Source organism: Bombus affinis, chromosome 1, assembly GCF_024516045.1.
Source record: "Bombus affinis isolate iyBomAffi1 chromosome 1, iyBomAffi1.2, whole genome shotgun sequence".
Lineage (NCBI taxonomy): Eukaryota > Metazoa > Arthropoda > Insecta > Hymenoptera > Apidae > Bombus > Bombus affinis.
This window is the reverse complement of record NC_066344.1, coordinates 19,287,420-19,308,855: the sequence shown is the minus strand read 5'-3', so window position 1 is coordinate 19,308,855 and position 21,436 is coordinate 19,287,420. Positions and strand designations below refer to the sequence as shown.

The 21,436-nt window shown below is 29.9% G+C and overlaps 1 protein-coding gene and 1 long non-coding RNA gene across 7 annotated transcripts in view; one reads left to right on the top strand and one right to left on the bottom strand.

The window, feature by feature from the left end:
* The window catches only part of LOC126918242 (uncharacterized), a 487,823-nt gene that overhangs the window by 340,054 nt on the left and 126,333 nt on the right, over positions 1 to 21,436 (bottom strand). The window contains exon 2 of the long non-coding RNA XR_007711281.1: positions 1,963 to 2,275. This is a non-coding gene — a long non-coding RNA (uncharacterized LOC126918242). The remainder of the gene's footprint in view (positions 1 to 1,962; positions 2,276 to 21,436) is intronic.
* The window catches only part of LOC126917378 (uncharacterized), a 95,364-nt gene that overhangs the window by 10,944 nt on the left and 62,984 nt on the right, over positions 1 to 21,436 (top strand). For 2 of the 6 annotated variants that reach the window (XM_050724162.1, XM_050724201.1), the window contains exons 1-8: positions 6,125 to 6,487; positions 8,774 to 9,013; positions 10,239 to 10,363; positions 12,484 to 13,126; positions 13,833 to 14,634; positions 14,791 to 14,868; positions 16,486 to 16,688; positions 17,548 to 17,783. In XM_050724162.1, the coding sequence (XP_050580119.1) occupies positions 6,288 to 6,487; positions 8,774 to 9,013; positions 10,239 to 10,363; positions 12,484 to 13,126; positions 13,833 to 14,634; positions 14,791 to 14,868; positions 16,486 to 16,688; positions 17,548 to 17,783 (2,527 nt within the window). In that variant the 5' untranslated portion in view covers positions 6,125 to 6,287. Of the gene's footprint in view, positions 1 to 6,122; positions 6,488 to 8,773; positions 9,014 to 10,238; positions 10,364 to 12,483; positions 13,127 to 13,832; positions 14,635 to 14,790; positions 14,869 to 16,485; positions 16,689 to 17,547; positions 17,784 to 21,436 lie in introns of those variants that run through there. The other 4 variants (XM_050724191.1, XM_050724152.1, XM_050724173.1 and 1 more) reach the window with 4 other exon arrangements.

The following is a 21,436-nucleotide window of genomic DNA, read 5'->3' as shown; positions in this document are numbered from 1 at the left end:
GTTACGTTTAGTGGAAGTTACAGCTGTTTTAAAGTTCCGTTTGAATGAATGGATGTTGTTTGATTAAATCTCGAATGTTCTTCGATTATGAAAGACTAATATATCAAAATGATGAATCTGATAATCCTAGCATTTATGAATACTTCTTTGGTACTAGTATTTACTCTTTAATAAAAGATAAGTTAAAATGTTGTTCTATGTAAGAATTAACTTTACTTAAAAATATATATTGATGAAATTTAGATTTGTTTGGCGATAAATGAAATCCAATTATCTGCCATTTATTACTTTCATTTTTGACAGAATTAATTGCGATACGCTTTAATTTACTCGAAAAGAATATTCTACTAATGGAATAGTCAAGTACGAAATCGGTACATTCTGGTCACGTTATAGTATCACACTAATTACTTCTTGAGCAGGAGGATAGTAACCGCAACTTTATCTTGGAGCAATCTATCCTCGAAGATGAAGCTGTTCAACCAGCTTCATCGTACACTCTGTTTCCAGGTTGTTCTCCGTGAAAGACGTTAATTCTTAGTTAGGATTCCACCTCATCGAAACTCTCCAATTTTGTATGCAAATTGACCATTCAAAGTAGCTTTCATACTGCAATTGTAATCACGTATATTTCTTGAAAATTGTTAGTTCTTTCATGAAGCTCAATTCTTTCTTTCAGATTTCTTTTTTATTTCCATAATCGTATTCTATTTTATTATATACTATATCTTTTAAAAGAATATAGCTTTAGTAATAAATGAAATAAATTTTACAAAATGAGTATTCAAAATAAAATGATCATTTAAATGAATTTTGTTAAGACAACAAAATTGTCTATAAATCGTATTCTAATATTTCTATTTTATATAGATAAAACGACATAGTTTTGCGATTAGTAACAAATAAAATAAATGTTGCAGAAGGCATGTTTATAAAAGAAAGCTTCGTTTGAATGAATATTATTGAAATAACAAGATTATTTACAAGTCATGTTCCGATATCTCCGATTGTTTAGGGAAAATTTATATACAACATATAACGTAAGCTTAATAATAAATGAAATAAATTTAACAAGAGCAATACTTACAATGAAAAACTCCGTTTGAATGATTATTGTCAAAGTGATAAATTATTAATACTACATATATTTAGTTTAATAATTTATGTGATTTTAGACAAGGCATTTATCAAGACCATTGAAGACAAAATTTTTAAATTAATACATAAATCTGTACAGCTTTTAGTACCCTTAAGGCGGATGCGTGGGATTGGCGCGCAACGATTCTTTATGGGTTTGCTTCTACTACTACTTTCGTCTTTTGCCGATCGGATGTAACAACTTTGTCCACTCTTCTATTTTACGCGTTAACTGGTTTCAACAAATGCTGATTTAAACTTAACCTAAATCATTCAAAACTTTATAGTAATTCTCAGTTATAAATTTGGTTTTATAAATGTATTAAAATAAGTATGTGATTTCAATGAAATTAAATTAATTAAAGAAGTACATTGACTGGCTATTTAGTTTAGTTAAATTGGAAGAAAATATATTGAAATGTATTAGAAATTTAGTTAAATTGGAAAAGGTATATTTACGTATACAGGGTGGTTGGTAACTGGTGGTACAAGCGGAAAGGGGGTGATTCTACGCGAAAAAAGAAGTTGAAAATATAGAATAAAAATTTTTCGTTTGAGTCTTTGTTTTCGAGGAAATCGACTTTGGATTTTCGCTCGGTACGCGTGCACTTTATCGCGTCTCGTTATAACATTACTAAAGCTGGTTTGGTCGTGCTGGAACAATAGCTTGTCCACTACGCTCTCTTGACTTAACTCCGCTTGATTTTTATTTATGGAGCCATATTAAATCAATTGTGTATTCTGAAGAAATCGCAAGTTGCGAGCAATTGAAAGAAAAGATTATTGTAGCCTTTCATACTTTAAAACAATCGAATACGTTAGAACGTGTTCATAAAAATTTAATTAGAAGAGCAGAAGTATGTGTTCCGCAGAATGGGCAACATTTTCAGCAATTTTTGTAATAATAAACTTTATGATTACTTCATATTATTTCATTATGTATTCCTAATTTTCCGTTACGGCAAAAACAAGCTTAAACTGCGATAATATCCATCGAGACAGCGATCTACAGTGAGATCCGCTATAACGAGACATGATAAAGTGCACGCGTACCGAGCGAAAATTCAAAGTCGATTTTCTCGAAAACAAAGCCTCAAACGAAAAATTTTTATTCTATATTTTCGACTTCTTTTTTCGCCTAGAATCACCCCCTTTCCGCTTGTACCGCCAGTTACCAACCACCCTGTATATTGAAATTGGAAATATGTTTATAGATACATCTATTTAATATAAGTAATTTGTAAGTAACTACTTTTAGATAATTACTTTTATAAATAATTTTTAATAAATCTATTCTGTTGCAGCTTTTTACTCCATACTATTCAGGGCATAAACATTATTGTATGAATGAACTTAATCTTCAAAGTTAATATTATTCGTTAAGTACTAGGACCATTTATAAATTATTTTAGACACATTTTTGCAGATATGTAATCAAATGTAACGACTATATAAAAATATCTATTTGCAATCATTTGATGTATATCTGTAAATATGTTATAAATGAATTTTTTGCCAGATATTCCGTTAAATAATATATCTAACGAATTTGATAAAATATGAAAATATTTGCTAGTTAAACGCTTCAAATGTAAAGATTGTTTGATTCACTGCTTCGCTTGTGTTAAATGTAGCGAAAATTATGTTAGGATTATATAAGGCAATAAATTAACGCATTCTAGAAATTTGCTTACTGTATTCTAATCATATAAGAGTAAATGTTTGCATCGGAAATGCTGTCCTTCATGGATAGAGGTTAAAGGTATGTAGGCTAACGGTATATGTATATATACGTATATATATAGAAATAAAAAAAACAACGAAAAGAACTAGGAGGAAGCTACGTTTACGTTATGAAGCTAATTTATGTTTAAATACTATAATTTTATTAAATACTATTTGATAAATTATCTTAGGAATTGCGATGAATTAAAAATTTGAATTACATAGAAAATTATATAAATGTAAAATTTTCTATTTTTTAAATATTTGTGCTATTATACATTAGATGGAATTAATAACGTAAACAAATTGAATTATATAAGTAATTTAATTATGTTTTCTATAATGGGGATAATAAATTGGCCAAATTTTTATTACAGGTAGTAAAAGCAACGTGGAAAAATATATTCTCATCGATTATGTTAACTACTAATTAATATAAATTGTTAATATTGTTAACTTATATTTTTTATTGCTATTAAGCAGGTTTGAACAAGTAATAAGAATTAGGGGAAAGAGTTAAAAATAAGGAATACAGATACATTTTTGCTGGGGTATATACATATCCAAAAGCTTACTTATCAAAATAAGTATTTAATAAACCGTACATACTTTGTATTTTCGAACAAAAAGGAAAATAAAAGAATAATAAAATAGAATTTTCCATTTTCACGTACAGTAACAAGTTAATGTTTCACAATTTCCTACAAATAAAATACGATGATAATTTCTGCATGAATATTTTGAGCGCATCACGTATAAATTTTACTATATATCTATTTTATAATTTACAACGCAAAGTGCAACATCCCTGTCTCTGGACGTACAAACAAGCATAGATAATATTTATAGACCAAAATATTAATTAAATACAAACGTAAAAAATACTGCATTTTAGATAGAGTCAAAAGATTTTAAATCTTTTAAATGAATACTATATTTAATAATATGAATAATGTAATACTTAAATATCAGTGAATACCAGTTAATGCGAATATCTCAATTACTTATTTTAGTATTTTGAACATGGAAACACTTACCATAGAAAACTTTTATATCATAAAGTTATATAAAACATTTTTAAATTCCATTTGCACAGTAAAATTTGAAACGAACCCGAAAATGTATACGTGTGTATAGATATTACAAGATATTTATTCTAAACATATATTTAATAAAAGAGTTATTAAAGAATTAAATTTTTTATTAAAATTAATTTTAAATAATATTTATATATATAAATGTTATATCAATATAATTTAAGTAATTTAAAAATATAAAAATATTAAGTTGAATTGGGGGATTATATATTTAATTTTTATTTATTGAAAAAAAATAATTTTATGATATAAAATTTTTAAAATTTGAATTTAATAATTTTAAATAATTTTAATTTATTTAATTTTATAAAAAAAATATAAATAAATAAATAATTTTTTATATAGATAAAGTATATTGTATTTATACAAATATATATATTTATTTATATTATTTATATATATTTATTTAAATATATAGCCTAAATAACTATCTATAGCATATAATAGATGCTAAATTTAGTCCAACTGAATATGTATTGAGGTTTTCAATACAATGGATAATTGACTGTTTAAATACTTTTGTGATCTCTGCGAAGTACAGATATATTTGCACTAAATATCTTGTAATTTATATATATATATTTCGTGTTTTAAACGTGACCAATCTAATTATAATAGTCAAGTCTCATAACGGTGCTAATGAAACTTTAAAATATTTTGTATAGCACACATAATATATCATAAAAGACATCTACAAATGTTCGAATACTTTCATGGGTTTATATACTTCTAATACATAGATGTTTATTCTTATGGTATCTTGTTCCTATACTACACGCACAAACACAATTCTAGAAAAAAGAGAAAAAAGAGATAGGGAGAAACAGGAGGAAGATATTCGAGTATTTGATCGGGTTGTCTAAAAGTCAAAGAAAATATCGCTCACTGTTATTTGGTCGTGTCCATTGCATCGTATACATAGTATGTTACGTTAATGTGCTTTATCACTATGCGACGAGAATGAAAACCAGATATATGCCACTTAGTGGAACACCTACGAGGTACACTAACGCAACATTGGCACCAACCAGAAAGATGTAGCAATCTTTCTTGCGTGGTGTGTCAATTCTTTTTTTACAACAAAAGAAGCTAGATACGTGCGATACGGCAACTGCGCGATCGCCCAAGAGTTACTGTCCTCGGACCAAAAGTCAGAGAAGCTGTCGTTTTATTTATCCGAATTATTCTGTTAACACATTGCAGTCTCAAGTGCTTTTTATGCTTTCTGCTTAATATTCGAGGACATGAAATATTTCGTGGATTAGATTGTGATTGATAGATTGTGTAAAATTTTTAATTAATTTGTGTGCGAAATATACTGGAACTTGTGGAAAAATTGGATAATTATATAGAAAAGGGTACGCTTCGACGATTTTAATGACCTTGAAATATGTTGTCAAAGTCAACATTCTTAACAACTTTTTTCTATACACGTTACCGCCATTTGGCCTTAGTTTCCAAAATATTCGCAAAAAAGTAATACAATTTATGTTATGATTAGTAGTAGTCCGATTTAAACTTAATTCAATGATGAGAGAGAAAACCAATTTTGTGATGTTATATAAATGAAATGCCGTTAGAAGCTAAATTGACCAACTCCGCACATTTTGTAAATTTTGTTAATTCATTATTTATGATACATGATTTAATGTATGAATCAGTCTCTCACAAAGAAGACAAATGACCTATTTCCATAATTTTATTTGTAGTAAAACCTAAGAAGACCATTAAGAGACTAATACCTATAAATAATCGTAAATCTTAAGGTAAATTTAAACAAATTATATTTGATCAATTTACTATATCTTCCAATATATAGAGTTATTTAATAATCTTTCTATAAATTGCAATGTCTTAGTACTTTATTCTATATTATTCTATATATAGTAGGTGTTATTTTTTTGACATTCAAAATGTTATTACGTTAAAGTACATTGAAAATTATAGTATACTATGAAAAATACCCAATTTATTATATGTTCATAATAATTAGATTTCGATTCGTTTTCATATTTAATATATTAATATTATATTATGTGATATTTTCATATTTAACATGTATAATATTATACGTACACATTAATAACTAATTAAAAAATAAGAAACAATAAAATAATTTACAATTTTAAAATGTTTTTAATATTTAGAAAAAATCATGCATTTGAGGAACGCATTTCTGAACATTTCTGAAGAGAATATAAGTGCTTATCTCTCACAATTTCTTATACATATAGCAACTCCATTTTAACATGTTTTCAATTAACAATAAACATAAACGCGTTATAATTAAACGTTATGTAATAAGTGCGATAATTAAATAAGATACCAATGCAATTTTTCGATATATTCAACACGTGCTGTACTTTACACACTTCTCCTTCGCCTAATGTCAAAAGCGAAGATCGTTTTCTGGTGTCAACTGAGATACCAAACGTGGTGACGCGCGTTTCGGCGAGATGTACAGTGAGCCGTAGAACAGTCGTTGATTTCCACAGGAATACATCACGTGCGTCTGTTGCGTTCATTGCGTGAGTACTGTAACATTAACGGGCCACAATCGTGATACTGTTGTGTGTGCATGTCACTAGTCACAACTTGTTCGTTTTCATCGATCAATAAAACTAATCGACCAGTTAATAGTGCATAATAAACGTTAAAGCCTCGCTAAATAGTAGATTATGCATTTTTATAAACTTTCAAGTTAAAGGGATGAAATCTAAACAGAGATTTGTTTCATTTGCTCTAAATATTATTGAGTTTTATTAATATTATTGAGTATATTTTATGTACTTTTGTCTCCTATGTGAATTCTGTATTTACATTAATTTATGTACTTTATTATTATTTATTTTATGTACTTTTATTATGTTTTATTATGTTATTTTATGTACTTTTGTCTCCTATGTGAATTCTGTATTTACATTTCTGCATCTTTGAACTTTTGAAGATTCGTAGTTTATTAATTTCTCCTAGCATGTTCGACGAATAATAAATAATAGCTCTGGCAAAATACCTTTTTTCTTTATTTTATATTCGCATCAGTTGCAATATGATTAATTTAGAAGATCATTTTCCTAAAAATCAAGTAGCATGCTTTAGAAATGTTGTGAAATTTGTATGTATGGTCGAAAAGGTTCAAAACCTCGTTCGATTAATTGTCGTTGTGTAATAACAAGAAATTGATACAATAATCTTCGAGTTAATGTAACGATTAGGCAGCGAGTTTTTATTTAAAAATACAAAAATACACAGAATGGAAAACTTGGCACCTATCATAATATTTACTATGTAAAACAAATTTCTGATTAAGTTCTATTTCTTTATTTGCTTTTTTAAAAATATAAATTTACTCAAATATCCAAAGGACCCGGTACGATTATTTTGATTTTTTGATAAGCTGAAGAACTGAAACTAATGACATTCTTACCCCATAACATAAAACTGAAGATAACTTCAACTTTTTATGGTCCAAGCAATATTTGACATTTAATTCCGGGTGATTTATAAGCAATAATCAATCTATTTAAAAAAAAATGTTTAGAATTTAAATGTGCTTTGTTCTTTTGTGTTTGTTTACGTTAATATTTTTGCCATAAATGAAGGCATAGCACAAAAAAGTATGTTTTATGTATGTATTAATACTGAAAAAAATGTCGAGTTGAGCATAGTTAACTGTAAAAAGCTAATGTTAATATCTGATAAACTATTAATATCATTAGTTCCAATTTTCCAACCTTTTGTCACAAAATCAGGTGTAGTACCTTATAAATCAGGGTTTGGGAAGCTGTAATCACCATTTCGAATAGAGTATTTACGAGTAAACTGCGGATGCTTGCGCATATTTATATTTTTATGTATAAAGTTATAGAATCAAAATCAAAATAGATCGCTTCACCCACAAAATATTTTTATATATCATGCGTAGTTTGTATGTTTTTGCATATCTAGATTTCCTAATTCATTGATATTCAAGCAAATCTACCTCATCCTAAAATCATAACTTATTTTATCTTTGAACTAGTCCTCAAAAAGACAGGTTCCAAATTTTTTGTTTTGCAACTTATTCGTTTCGATTATAATCACTCATGTTTAATATTTAAAAGCTGATAATTGTAATCTTGAAAAGAAACTAAATCGAATAACGAACATGTACTAGAATACATTTAGTGAAATGTAACAAGATATTTTTCTACTTGATTTTAGTCAATGGAACGTATTGATAATGCTTAATCACTTTATCTAAAAGTGTCTTATATATATACATACTATACTATTGCAACAATAATCTGCATATGTATGGTTTTCGTGGATTCAAGTAAGCATATTTGGAGAGTGAACAAAATAAAGAATCAATTATATCTGTTTCAACCAATGTCAATTGGTCGTTTATTAATGGAGCTACCATTGTGCTATCTTAGAATAAAAATGTTACACTAATTCGAGGAACATGATATCTACTTCTTTCTTGTATTGTTACTCATAGTAGGATCTGCAATAGTATTCAAGAGTTTCTGAAAAATTTTTTCGTTTCATATCCCAAAGATGATATTCTTAAGAATTTCAATTAATATTATATAACTATATTGCACTGTTTATTGATCATACTATCTTTACTTGCTACTATTACTTACCATGTGTTCTTATAGTCAATATCATATAAAATTCTTAGATATCATCTTTGGAAAAGGAAGTGAAAAATCTATCTGACTGGAAACTTTTGCACACCACTGTGATTAATGCAAGTACGATGTTATCGTAAGCCGACAGTAAGGTGCGATCGGGAGGGTAATGCAAAGGAACTGTACGTTTTACAGAAGACTGAAGGCTGATCTGCAATACCTTCGAAGGAGGGGACTACTGAAGGCGTCGGGTGAACTATCGTACCAAGGACGTAAATGCACCAGATGCGGTGCACCGTTTGGTAGATTTTACAACACCGGTGCTCTGTGCACACGCTGCAGGCACAGAGTTTGCAGACAGTGCCGTATCGAGGTCAGGAGCCCTGCCGATAACAAAGACGTCGAATGGATCTGTAACATTTGCTATAAGATCGCGTGAGTAATTCTTCCATTGTTACATCGTTTCCTTTTTGCATAGCTTACGTTGTTCGCAACTCTACTAAGATTCTTTCCGACATTTCCTTGATTCTTTGTGTTTTTCTGGTTTATAAGATTACTTATCTTCATTTTTTATAAAATGAGTAACATAGTTTAAAATCGTTTGAAAGTAACGCAGTTTTAATGTATATTAAAAGTAAGGTTTAAAATACTCTATATTATAATGCAATATCTTTTTGTGTACAGTAAATTTGCTAAGATTTAATACCGTAAAAAATATTATATTAAATGTGGATTTTGTCAGAAATTATATTAATCTCTTAAGACACCATAAAAATAAATTTTCATAGATTCTGTTGATCGCTGTAAATGTTACATTTACAAAATGTAAAATAGAATGCAAAATTCTAATGTATTAAATATAGATTTATAAAAATAAAGTTAACAAACTCCTTTAATATTTTTTAGTAAGCGACAGGCTTCAATTAAACATTTGGCTTTGTAGTTGATCGTATGATTATTAAAAGTACTAGTTATTATGGTCATTTTGTAAATTTTTATATTTATTGATTACCTATGAAGTATGAAAGACATTAGATCATTTTGTAAGTAATGTCATATTATATACATTATATGTGTAACTTTAAATCTTTGAAAAATAGAGTTTATCGTATGTATTAATGGATAATAATTACCAATTGTTTTCTGAATATATGCAACTTTTTGGCAATTTAATCACCCTTAAAAATTGTTAAACTTTTGACAATTGACAGGTTACTCTCATTTGATTCTGTTGAATTTTTTATTTCTTGGAAAAGCTCTTGCAGAGAGCGAAGTAAATAAAAATTTAAAGATTAGAGAGATTAACATACTTATTTCAAATTATACTCTTTTATATTATTTAATATTTCTGCTTTTCATCTGAACATCGCCATTTTCTCAGCATTTTCATCACGATTCATTAGTATTGATTATTTCTATATATATACATATTTATAATTTTTCTAATTACTGATTGTGTTGATTTCCTTACATACGACCTAATTTTGGATTCAAAATTGAAGACAAGTAAGAAACGACGTTCCTTATGGAATGGCTTGATATAGTAATTGAAAACTATTTCCTCTTGTTAGTGTTGCTGTCTTTTTCCCGCTAAAAAATTAGGTATTTTTGCTTCTACCTTTCTTGTGCAAAAATTGAACTTGTGCTTTTGTTTCTATAGGGAATTACACGTTGTTACTGAGAAATGGACTTATGTAAATTCAGTATGTAAATCTGTAAATGGAAAAGCAGCGTCGCCTGTGGAATTATTGAAAAGCAGCATCAGACGAGCTTGGACAATCAACGGTTTGTTGAATATTATTTTTTTATTGTATATATATCATATTTATAGTTCTAACGTCAAATTCGACATTTTATTGTGATGTTAGAATCATAGTAATATTATTGTATAAATTCATACAGATTAAATACATACAGATTTGAACGTAATAGCATATTCCATAGAAATAATTAACATATCGATATGAAATATCAAATACAGTATATCTTCTATGTACTATATACTATATATTATATAGTGTATAATATATATAATATACTACAGTATATATAGTATTATCTTCTTACTTTCACATTAAATGCCATAAATAAGTAAATAGTAGTTGTGTAACAGTAGTTACATGTGGATTTGTATGCATACATATAGCAGCAAATCATTTCATTGAATTAATGCAATGTCTTATAAATTTATTTTTTCAAAAAGAGAGCTTGAATTTCATCTAAGAAATAAAAAGGGGGAAGAATGTTGTTTTTGGAAAACATAAGTCAAACATGAAAAATAAAATCATATATATTTGAAAACGCTATTTTAGAAGCATGTGGGAAATGTATTCACTGGATATAACTCAACGTGTATAATACGAAATACAGATTGCAGCAATTTATCGTATTACTAAATTTATTACTCAAAAAAGGGCTTATTCGAATTTCTGATTGTTTTCCAATTTTTGACAGAAATCCGTAATAAAAATAATTAAGCGTTCACAAAGAATTAATTGAAACCGGAACATTAGGTTGTCCGAAAAGTTTCTTTCATCCTATGAGGAAATAATGGATGCACAACATTTTTCGTTTTATATTATTTTATCGAATCAAGTATAATGCATTTTGTTCTGTCAAGATAAAAATCACAACGTTTAACAGGTTGAGTTTCGTGTTTGTATAAAGATGCATCATTGTAAAAGACGTGTATGTAAAAGAAAGACACTTTTCGGACAACTTAATACTTTACCATTCTATTATATTTTTTCATTAGAGCCATCCAATTTCTACTATATCTTATGCAATAGAAATATTAAATAGATATATATATAAATTTTGTCATTATCTTACAGCCAAGAAATAGTTGAAAAGATCTCAAGGATTATAAATTTGTTTTCTATAAACTTTTTACTCCAATATTTCTGTTGATCAGATCCAATACTAACTACATTAGATATAGTAAAATTATTAGAAATAGCTTAAAATATATCATAATTTATACATACACACATATATATACGTGAGGGGCAAAACTAATGCAACATCATTTAAAACTGAATAACTTTCCTAAAATTGGACAAAACGACTTGGATTTTTTTTCTTGAGAATTTAGAAGGATTAATTTACCACGTGATATATAAAAAATGGAAAGAAATTGCTATTGGTTGGAATCGCGAAGAAAAAAGTAAAGGTCACTTTTTCAACTTTTTTTTATTCAAACCTGTAATGATAATTTAAGCAATTTGAAGATTTACGTTAACGATCACATTTTGAAGATTTACGTTAATTATATACGTGGTGAAAATTTCATCAAAATTGGTTAACGTCGCTATGAACTATAAAATGGCGAAAATTAAAGAGTTCTTCGTTTTTCGGCCTAAAATCTACATCTTTCGATGCCTATTGCTTGTTTTTACATCAACCGATTTCAATAAAATTTTCAGCATATATATAACTGATATAAATCTATAAAATGTGTTGTTTAAATTTTTCTACATGCTCAGATAATAAACTTGAAGAAAGCGAACGTTAATTGTTTTCTTCGCGATTTCGGTCAATTGGATTTTTCCCAAAATTTTATTTGTATGCCATTTAGTAAACTAATCTGCGTAACTTTTCAAAAAGATCTATATCGTTTGGTCTAATTTAAAAAATGTTACTCAGTTTCAAAGAAGTTGCATCAGTTTTGCTCCTCATTGTAAACTGTCGTACATTTAGCAGACCAAGTGATCACTATAAAAATTTATATAAATTTTAGTTTTAAATTAAATTTAGTTTTAAATTAAATTTAGTTTTAAATAAATTTTACTTTTTATAAGTTTTAAATTAATATAAAAATTTGAATCCATTTTCAATGCAAGTACTTTTATCGATATTCTTATCAAAAGAATACAATAAATTATTTACACGTTCTGTGTATATAGGTCCACCCACACGCTGGTCCGCAGCAAGGAAATCGCCAGAATTGCGTATATATCGAAGTTTGCCGTCTCGTCATCAAGAATATCGGGAAATCATTAACAAGAATGAAATCATAAAGTCCGTTGACAGAGAAACGTCGAATTCTGATGAAAAGGAGGCAGTTGCCAAGGATGCGAATGAACAGTTCGATGAATGTAATATTTCCACGAAAGACGATCCATGCAAAGATACGATAACAAAAAACGAATCGATTTCTCTCGAAAAATTGACATCACGAGTCGAAACTAACGAACGAACGAATGCGAAACGAATAGAAAAGCTGTTTAATAAACAGGAAGAGGAAGTGCTATCGTCGAATGCCATAAAAACGAAGAAAAACGACCGATCCGCTGCAACCAGCAGCTGCAATAAAACAAAGATCGAAGAGCCAGAGGAGACGACAGGTAGCCAAGAGCAAAATATACCAAGAATTTCATTGATAAAACCACCGAGAATATTGTCAAAGTTTATTTCACCAGAGATAAAATCTCCAATTAAACATGGAGATAGAAAATCGAATATCCCAATATTTAAAAGAAGCTGCAAGGAATTCGAGGACATTAGAAGCCCCCAAGAATCATCCAAACGTTCTCTCATTCCTCAAAGGTATTTATTCAATCATGGATTCAATCAAGGTTTCCTTTATATAGCTCGTTTTGTGTTTTATGTTTGATTTAATTTCGAAGTATGTACATTCATTCGAGGAATCATTTTAAATAAAACAAAAATTTCGTTACATACCCATAAGAATCATCGAAATATTCCTCAAAGGTATCCTGATTTTCGGTGATTTTCAATCATGATCTAGATATAATTTATGTGATTCGTCTGATAATTCACGTTCTATTTAGCTTCAAAGTAAAAAATTGCAAAGTTAAGATTGTTAACGTTCAAAGTTGGTGCAAGTTATTGACACCTGCTTAGCTAACATTCCATCGTTTTGGAATTATAGTGATGTCATATACTTCTTAGGGATTATTCTATTTAAATACTGAAACTCAACAATGATCGATTTAAGAGTGTACTTAGATCAGTAGGAAACATGTCTTAAAAATAAAATGATAATAAAATAGCTTGAACAAAAATGTTTATATTCCCACAATTAATGCCCAATACTGAGAATGCTATTTCAAGAATTGATTTGTCAAAACAAGAAAGTGAACCGAAATAAGAAGGGCTCTATTGTATTACTTGAAAATAACACATCCATATTATAGATATCTATACATCATTGTAGATGTTACACATACAATAGATTATATTATTATATTACGTTATACATCTTATTAAACAGCATTTGAATTTCTTCCAGATACCGAGGTAGTACCGACGACTTGCGTCGAAGTCGCGAGGACATAAGCTTACCTAGCCTGATCCCCAAACTTTTATCTCCCAAAAACAAGGAAGACCGACTAAAGCGCCAAGATAGCAAGGACGATATCCGCTGCGTTTTCAAGTCTAACCGAAAAGACTCGAAAGAAGAAACCCGAGCATCGTTCTTCAACCAATCGACAGGGAAGGAGGACTCTAAGTACGGCATCCGGCTATTCCGGCGGGACAACAGCCGCGAAGACGTGGGTAGGGAGAGCGCGAATTCAAATGCGAATAACGCGGCTGTTGCTGCAAAAGGAAAGCAAGCCGGGAAAGAGGAGAAGCAGGAGAGGACGGAGGAACGCGTGGGCGTCTCGACCACGTCGAAATCGAAGTCGACGGTACACGAACAAGGCAGGACGAGGGCACCGGACAGAGAGGGCAGTAAGGAAAGCCTCTATGGCAAGTCGTCGAGGAATGACGAGGAAGGGCCACGCGTGAACCAGCATGAGAGAGTGAAAGCCGAGGCGGCGGCCAACGAACAGACGATGCTCGACGTGGTCGTCACCGACGAGAAGCTGTTGGAAGAACAAGAAGGCGTGAAGAAAGGAGAAAAGGAGGCGAACAAAGAGGAAAACTTGATAGTCGAGGAGGCAGAAGCATTGGAGAACGATAAGAACACGGACTCTATGAAGGAGATCGCTGAAAGCCTGATCGAAAATTCCGAGGCCGATGTTACCGCGTTTGGAACGTATGACAGGAAGGATTCTGCATGTGGGAGGAAATCCGACGATTTTCAAGTGGTCAGTATCTGGTGGCTGTGTTATGAAGGATTTAGTAGTTTGAACATTTGATTGAGTTTCAATTTGTTGTATAATTTGAAATTTAATTAGATTTTTGATGAGGCTAATACTTTCAAGTATTAATCTAATTTTACTTTTCAACTGTATTCGATATAGGTACGTCGGAAGTTTTCAAAGGAGGAGTTTTCCAATCCTGATGATACGGATGATACTCCAAATAAACGTTGCTCCAGTGTAAGTTAACTATATTTTATGTATTTTATCGTTGATTTTAATATACTCATTTTAATAGTATAGTAGTCGATGCATGAATAACGATTCTCATAATAATCGGAGGAAAACAATATACAGGGTGGTTGGTAACTGGTGGTACAAGCGGATAGGGGGTGATTCTACGCGAAAAAAGAAGTGGAAAATATAGAATAAAAATTTTTCGTTTGAGGCTTTGTTTTCGAGAAAATCGACTTAGAAAGTGTTCATAGAAATTTAATTAGAAGAGTAGAAGTATGTGTTTGGCAGAATGGGCAACATTTTCAGCAATTTTTGTAATAATAAACTGTATGATTACTTCATATTATTTCATTATGTATTCCTAATTTTCCGTTACGGCAAAAACAAACTTAAACTGCGATAATATCCATCGAGGCAACGATCTACAGTGAGATCCGTTATAACGAGACGTGATAAAGTGCACGCGTACCGAGCCAAAATTCAAAGTCGGTTTTCTTGAAAACAAAGCCTCAAACGAAAAATTTTTATTCTATATTTTCGACTTCTTTTTTCGCGTAGAATCACCTCCTTTCCGCTTGTACCACCAGTTACCAACCTCCTTGTATAAAGTGAGTGAAAACTTATCTATATGTCCAACATTATTTCGTGTACAACATTTAAGGGATAAGTATAAGTATGATTTAATGGATCGCTATCTGAATCACGTGGCCTAGTTTATAATCATAGCAAAAGCAAATAGAAATTTATTTTTGTAATTGAACACACACCTGAAAAGTTTCGGAGTTGATAGTATTTAATAATATTTTAATATATAACATTTTATTATTAAATACTATAATGAAATTAATATAAATAAATACTATAATGTATTGTTATTGAATATTATACAAAACAATTTTTTCCTGTACTCTTTATTATATTATAATCTTCATTATATAATACCTATTTGTGGAATTACCATTGTCTTCCAAATTCAATGTCTACATAGCAATCAAGTTATAGTCAACAAAACGTGGCCATCATTATTTTCAAACAGAGTGGTTTTGTAAAAAGCTTAAGTCACACAAATAAATAAAGCAAACAGCATTCATTATTTTTATAGCATTCAAATAATTTGAATTCTACAATAGTATGTCCAATGTTTTATGTACTAAAAATTGTTTCGCAAAGTTAAGGATCATTCACAAACGTTAACGTGTTTAGAAGATATAAACAAAATTTCAGATAGGACAGATGTAAAAACAAGAAAATTGTATGTAATTTCCAAATAACTCTTTCTAATTCTAACATAATTTTTCATTCTGGCTTAACATTCTATGGATATAGATTCTGCTTATAAAATATATTTCTTATCAGAATTTCTTCATCTCTATCATATAACATGACTGTTTTATTTGCAATTATTTAAACTACCAAAAAATACTTAAATTGTTTGAATGATAATTAAAATTTTCTATCTTTGAGGATATTAAATGCAACACTACTTAGATTATTAATACATTACTTAAATAAAAAATATTCCGGTTTGTACATAGCCATATTATTTCTTTTATAGATTTTCCTATTATTTATTATACTACAATATAGCAGAAATACAAACAAATTCCGAATTCCTTACAGCACTTATCTCCAGAAGCAAGTCCACTGAGCACTAGATCGTCGAGATACAGCCCAAGGGAGAGTGAGAGCGAACCAACTCCTGCACTTCCACGGAAAACGGGTGATTCGTGCTCCGCGTCCCAAAGAATACGAGATGCGATTACAAGGACCAGGAGGGAATCAAATAGCACTAGATACGAGAGCAGCGGTAGCGAGAGTGTCAGGTGTGTGTAAATTGAATTACGCGGCGCTTCAAGTCGCGAAATTTAATTTACCACTTAATTTACCGTATCTAACACGCACTTCGAATAATCAATTATTTACTACCGGAATAATCGATCATTAGCAAGTAGTGGCGGAAATTTCACTCTTATACATGAATTAGAAATCGACCCAGTGAAAAGAATTTCAATAATTGCGGTGAAACGTAGTTCTACGTCTGAAGTGGCAGATTTTTAAGTCTAGGACATTTTCTTAGAATCTTTTGTCTTTGCTTTGAATACAAGAAAGCCGAGCCGTATAATTTCGCTTTATAAAGTTATTGATATTTGAGAAACATGCAACTTTTCATTATTTTGTGTAAAAAGGTAAAAGCAATGTTAATACAAATTTATTGCTCTTTTCAATTCGTACTCGAGTTTCTCCAATTTTCTATTTTAACATTAAATTACTATTATTTTAATATTAAACTATTTCGATATCGTATTTAGATAGAAATAATGCTACATGTATCTACGGTTGAAAAATTAGTATATTTATTGTTAAGATTTCATTTGAAAGAAAAGTGCATCAAGAATATCTATGAAAATCGTGTTATAAGACAGCTTATCGAACAGTGAAAAGATTACTTTTATAATTTTCATTTCCAACAAAACCTGATATTGTGCTTCGATTAATCGAATTACTTTGTAAGTCGTAACACATAGTTTTATATTTATTGAATCAGTAATATTATTATTGATATTAATATAAACACTCGTTAAGAATAACATTAAATAAGTATTACTTATTCCGATAATAACCACTTAATATATTTTTTAGATTTTCTGTAATACTTTTATTTTGTTTCTTCTTCCCCATTAGATTAAGTGAAACTGGTCTTCATGGATACGTGGAACTGGCTAGGAAAGTGAAGTTTTTCGGTGGAAACGGAAGCAGTGCGGTTCCGTCGACGATCGGAAGTGATGAAGTAGTGCAACGTGATAGCGCAACAAGTGCAGGCGAAGATGAGCCACATGACGATAATCATGGGAGAACAGGTCCTATTTCATCTCAAGGAAGAAGCATGCTTCGTAGAAGACGACAGTTTGACGCTCAAGGTATGTAAACATGATCTTTTATTTATTTTTATTACCTATATTATACTAACCTAATTTTTAATCCCGTTGTACACGCATAATAGTAAATACATTCTACATATGATTATTTGTGCAAATATATACTATACTTTTTGTATCTTCATTTATTTTTATAATATGTCCCAGAAAGCTTAAAACATAGATAATTACGAATATCAAGTGAAGTTTATACATATCAGGTCTGTAAATATGAAACCGGAATTTGCCTATAGATGGCCCTATGTAGTTATCACTAAACCGCGTCATTGATGCCAAAAGTCTTTGTTGACATCTCACAAACATTTTCGACTCAGAACAATACAAGTTTCATACAACAGCATAGTTTGTAATAACGTTGAGCATGTCGAATTTTGTGCCTGGAAACTACGATTTGCGGACAGCATTGATTATCTGTTACCATTTGAAGAAAACTGCTGCAGAATCGCATCGAATGCTTGTCGAAGCTTACGGTGAGCATGCTCTTGGTAAATCACAGTGCTTTGAGTGGTTTAAAAAATTTAGAAATGGCAATTTTGACGTGAGGAACGAAGAACGTGGATTAGAAGGGTGTGATCTATTATGAGCTGTTAAAACCTGGCGAAACCGTTAATACTGAGCGCTACCGACAACAAATGATCGATTTGAATCAAGCTTTGCGTGAAAAACGACCAGAATATCAAAAAAGGCAACACAAAGTAATTTTGCTTCATGATAATGCACCATCACATACAGCAAGGCCGGTCAAGGAAATGATTGAAGCGTACAGTTGGGAAATACTTTCGCACGCGGCTTGCTCACCAGACTTGGCTCCGTCCGATTACTATTTATTTGCATCGATGGGACGCACACTTTCTGACCAGCACTTCACTTCTTACGAAAATGTACGAAAATGGCTCGATGACTGGCTTGCCTCAAAAGAACGACAGTTTTTTTTCGCGTGGCATCCACCAATTGCCAGACAGGTGGGAAAAATGTACAGCTAGCGATGGGCAATACTTCGAATAAAATATTTTTAATCATTTTCATACAATAAACGTGTATTTTCTATACAAAAATTCCGGTTTCATATTTACATACCTGGTAGTAGTTGAAAAGTATTATTACATATTACCAAAATATTTGAATATCACATATTGAATAAATAATTAAATATAAATAATTAATAGTTGGTAAATATATTGATAAAAAAACTAGTCGTTAATGGAGTGAAACAAATTAATAAAATAAAGATATAGATATTTGTAGCATTCTCCAGAATATACATATACGTTTTGCTCTATTTTGCTATAAGGTATATTGAAATATTTTAGACAAGTGTATTCAGAAGAAAATGAGAATTGAATAAAATTAATTTTTAATTTTAAGATTCTCTTTTAATTTTAAGTTTCTCAAGGTTAACTCAGTGTTTTAGATTGATAATAATTTCCACAATTTAAATCCATTTATATTAAAATAAATTATACAAGTCAATTGATTTGATATTCCAATAAACCATTATTTTATTGAGAAATATTTTCGTAAATAGTCTCCAAATAATGTGTAGAATTTTAAATACATTTATTATAAAAATAGAACATACATTCAATTCTAATGAGTTACCAATTATTTCCTTTCGACTGTCGTGTTATAACAATAAATTCTACCAGTAGTCAATGATTTCGAGCACAATATCATCTTTCTTGTTGTGCAGTGAGCAAAATTCACTAACAAAGAAACAAACAAAGAATACGTAACGATGAAGAAAAAGAAACAATGATGAAATCTTTACAACGCAAACAATGCGCGAAACAATTCATGTCCCTATAATTGAAAAGAATTTCACTTTGAATCTAAACAGCAGACTATATTCTCGCGATTGTCAACAGCTAATCTTTTAGCGAACAATCGGGTATATAAATCGATATTACATACGACGTATAATTTTCTTCAATTTTATCAATCATAACAAACTGTTAAGGGATGCTATAAACCGGAAGAACGACACAGAAAAACGCTATCAGTACTTGAACACGAAATCGGTAGTGATCTGTTCATATTAGTATTCTATAGCTTCTTAGAAGGCATAACCATAACTAATAGTCGCAGTTCATACTAACTATCGTAGCAGCAAGTAACATTTCGCTTTCGTGCCTGTTTCCCCCTATTCGAGTCTTTTACATACAGGGTGTTCAAAAATTATGTCATGTTTTTGACAGATGATTCTACACCTTCAGACGTATTATGACGATTTGAAATTCATGGTTGCTTTGAGACTTTTGTTCATCGTGACAAGAAGTACAAGATGTAATAACAAAATTTGGCTTTGAAATTGAAGGCCTCCGTTGATCCGCGAGTATAGAATCATCTGCCAGAGCCATAACATATATTTTTAAATATCCTGTACGTTAACATTCAAAGATGTATTCTAATCGCAGACCACAGGGTAAAAATTATAAGTAGCATTTTCTCAGTTTTATACAACTTTAAAATGCAGAACACTATTTAGTTAATTGTATATTATCGATATCATTTTTTTGGGGGGGTTTCTTCATGTAACCTTCAACTAGTAGTCTGTGGATATTTATGCATTTATACAAAATTTGAAGATATATTACAAATATATTTAATATACAAAAGCGTAGAAGAATGAAGAATAGAGTACATTTTCATTACAATTTTAATCTATCAATCAAGAGAAGCGATTTAACTCGTCATTCGAGTAGTAATTTATGTAGCTATTTAAAGATACCTATCTTTTCACACGTAATTTTAATTTTGTTACAAATAAGTTGTATCATATTACATCGCATTTACTTTTGCAAGGTCTAAAACTGACATAACTGAAGTTGATTTGTTTTTACTTTTACCAATAAATCTGATTAATGGACGTCACGGTTAACAAGTTAGTAGGTTAATAAGTAAAATAAATCCTCTATTTCTTTAGCCGTGTACATAAAAATATAAATTTTCATAAAAATCTGTGGTCTAATATCACAATGAGTTTATTCTTCATAACAATGAAATTTATGATTCGATTAAATTTATTTTTAATAGTTATTATACAAATAATTGCCAAACTTTCTAGAACAAATAGTAAATATACAGTGCTGTGAATAACTATAGACTCAAACACCTCAAATTGGATGCTATAGGAAATCAGGAGATATTACATGACGGATTATTGCCCATTATAACAGAAATTGAAACCAAAATGGCATTTTTCAGCGAGATAATGCTCTTATTCGTACAGTTGCCACTAGAAAAATGTGGTTTAAGATTTCAGAAATTTCATTATTACCATGGCTAGTATCGAGACTGAATTCGATCGAGAACCTGTGGAGAATTTTAGCAACAAAAGTTTAAGAAGCTACCTATGGAAAACATCATTAGAAAAAAATAAAATCCACGTGGCAGGATATTCAAAATGAAACTTTAAATAAGATAATGCATAGTACATCTAACAAATTAACAGAAGAAATAAAAAATAGAGGAAAATCCGCTAAATATTAGACGAAAACGTAACAAGATTAACATTGAGTTTATACTTTTTCACAGTCGGAAACGCAATTGTGAGAGAAAATTCAATTTTTCCTAGACTCCGAAAGAAGAAAATTTTTGTTTGTTGTATCTTCAGTTTTGTTTTATATTATAATATG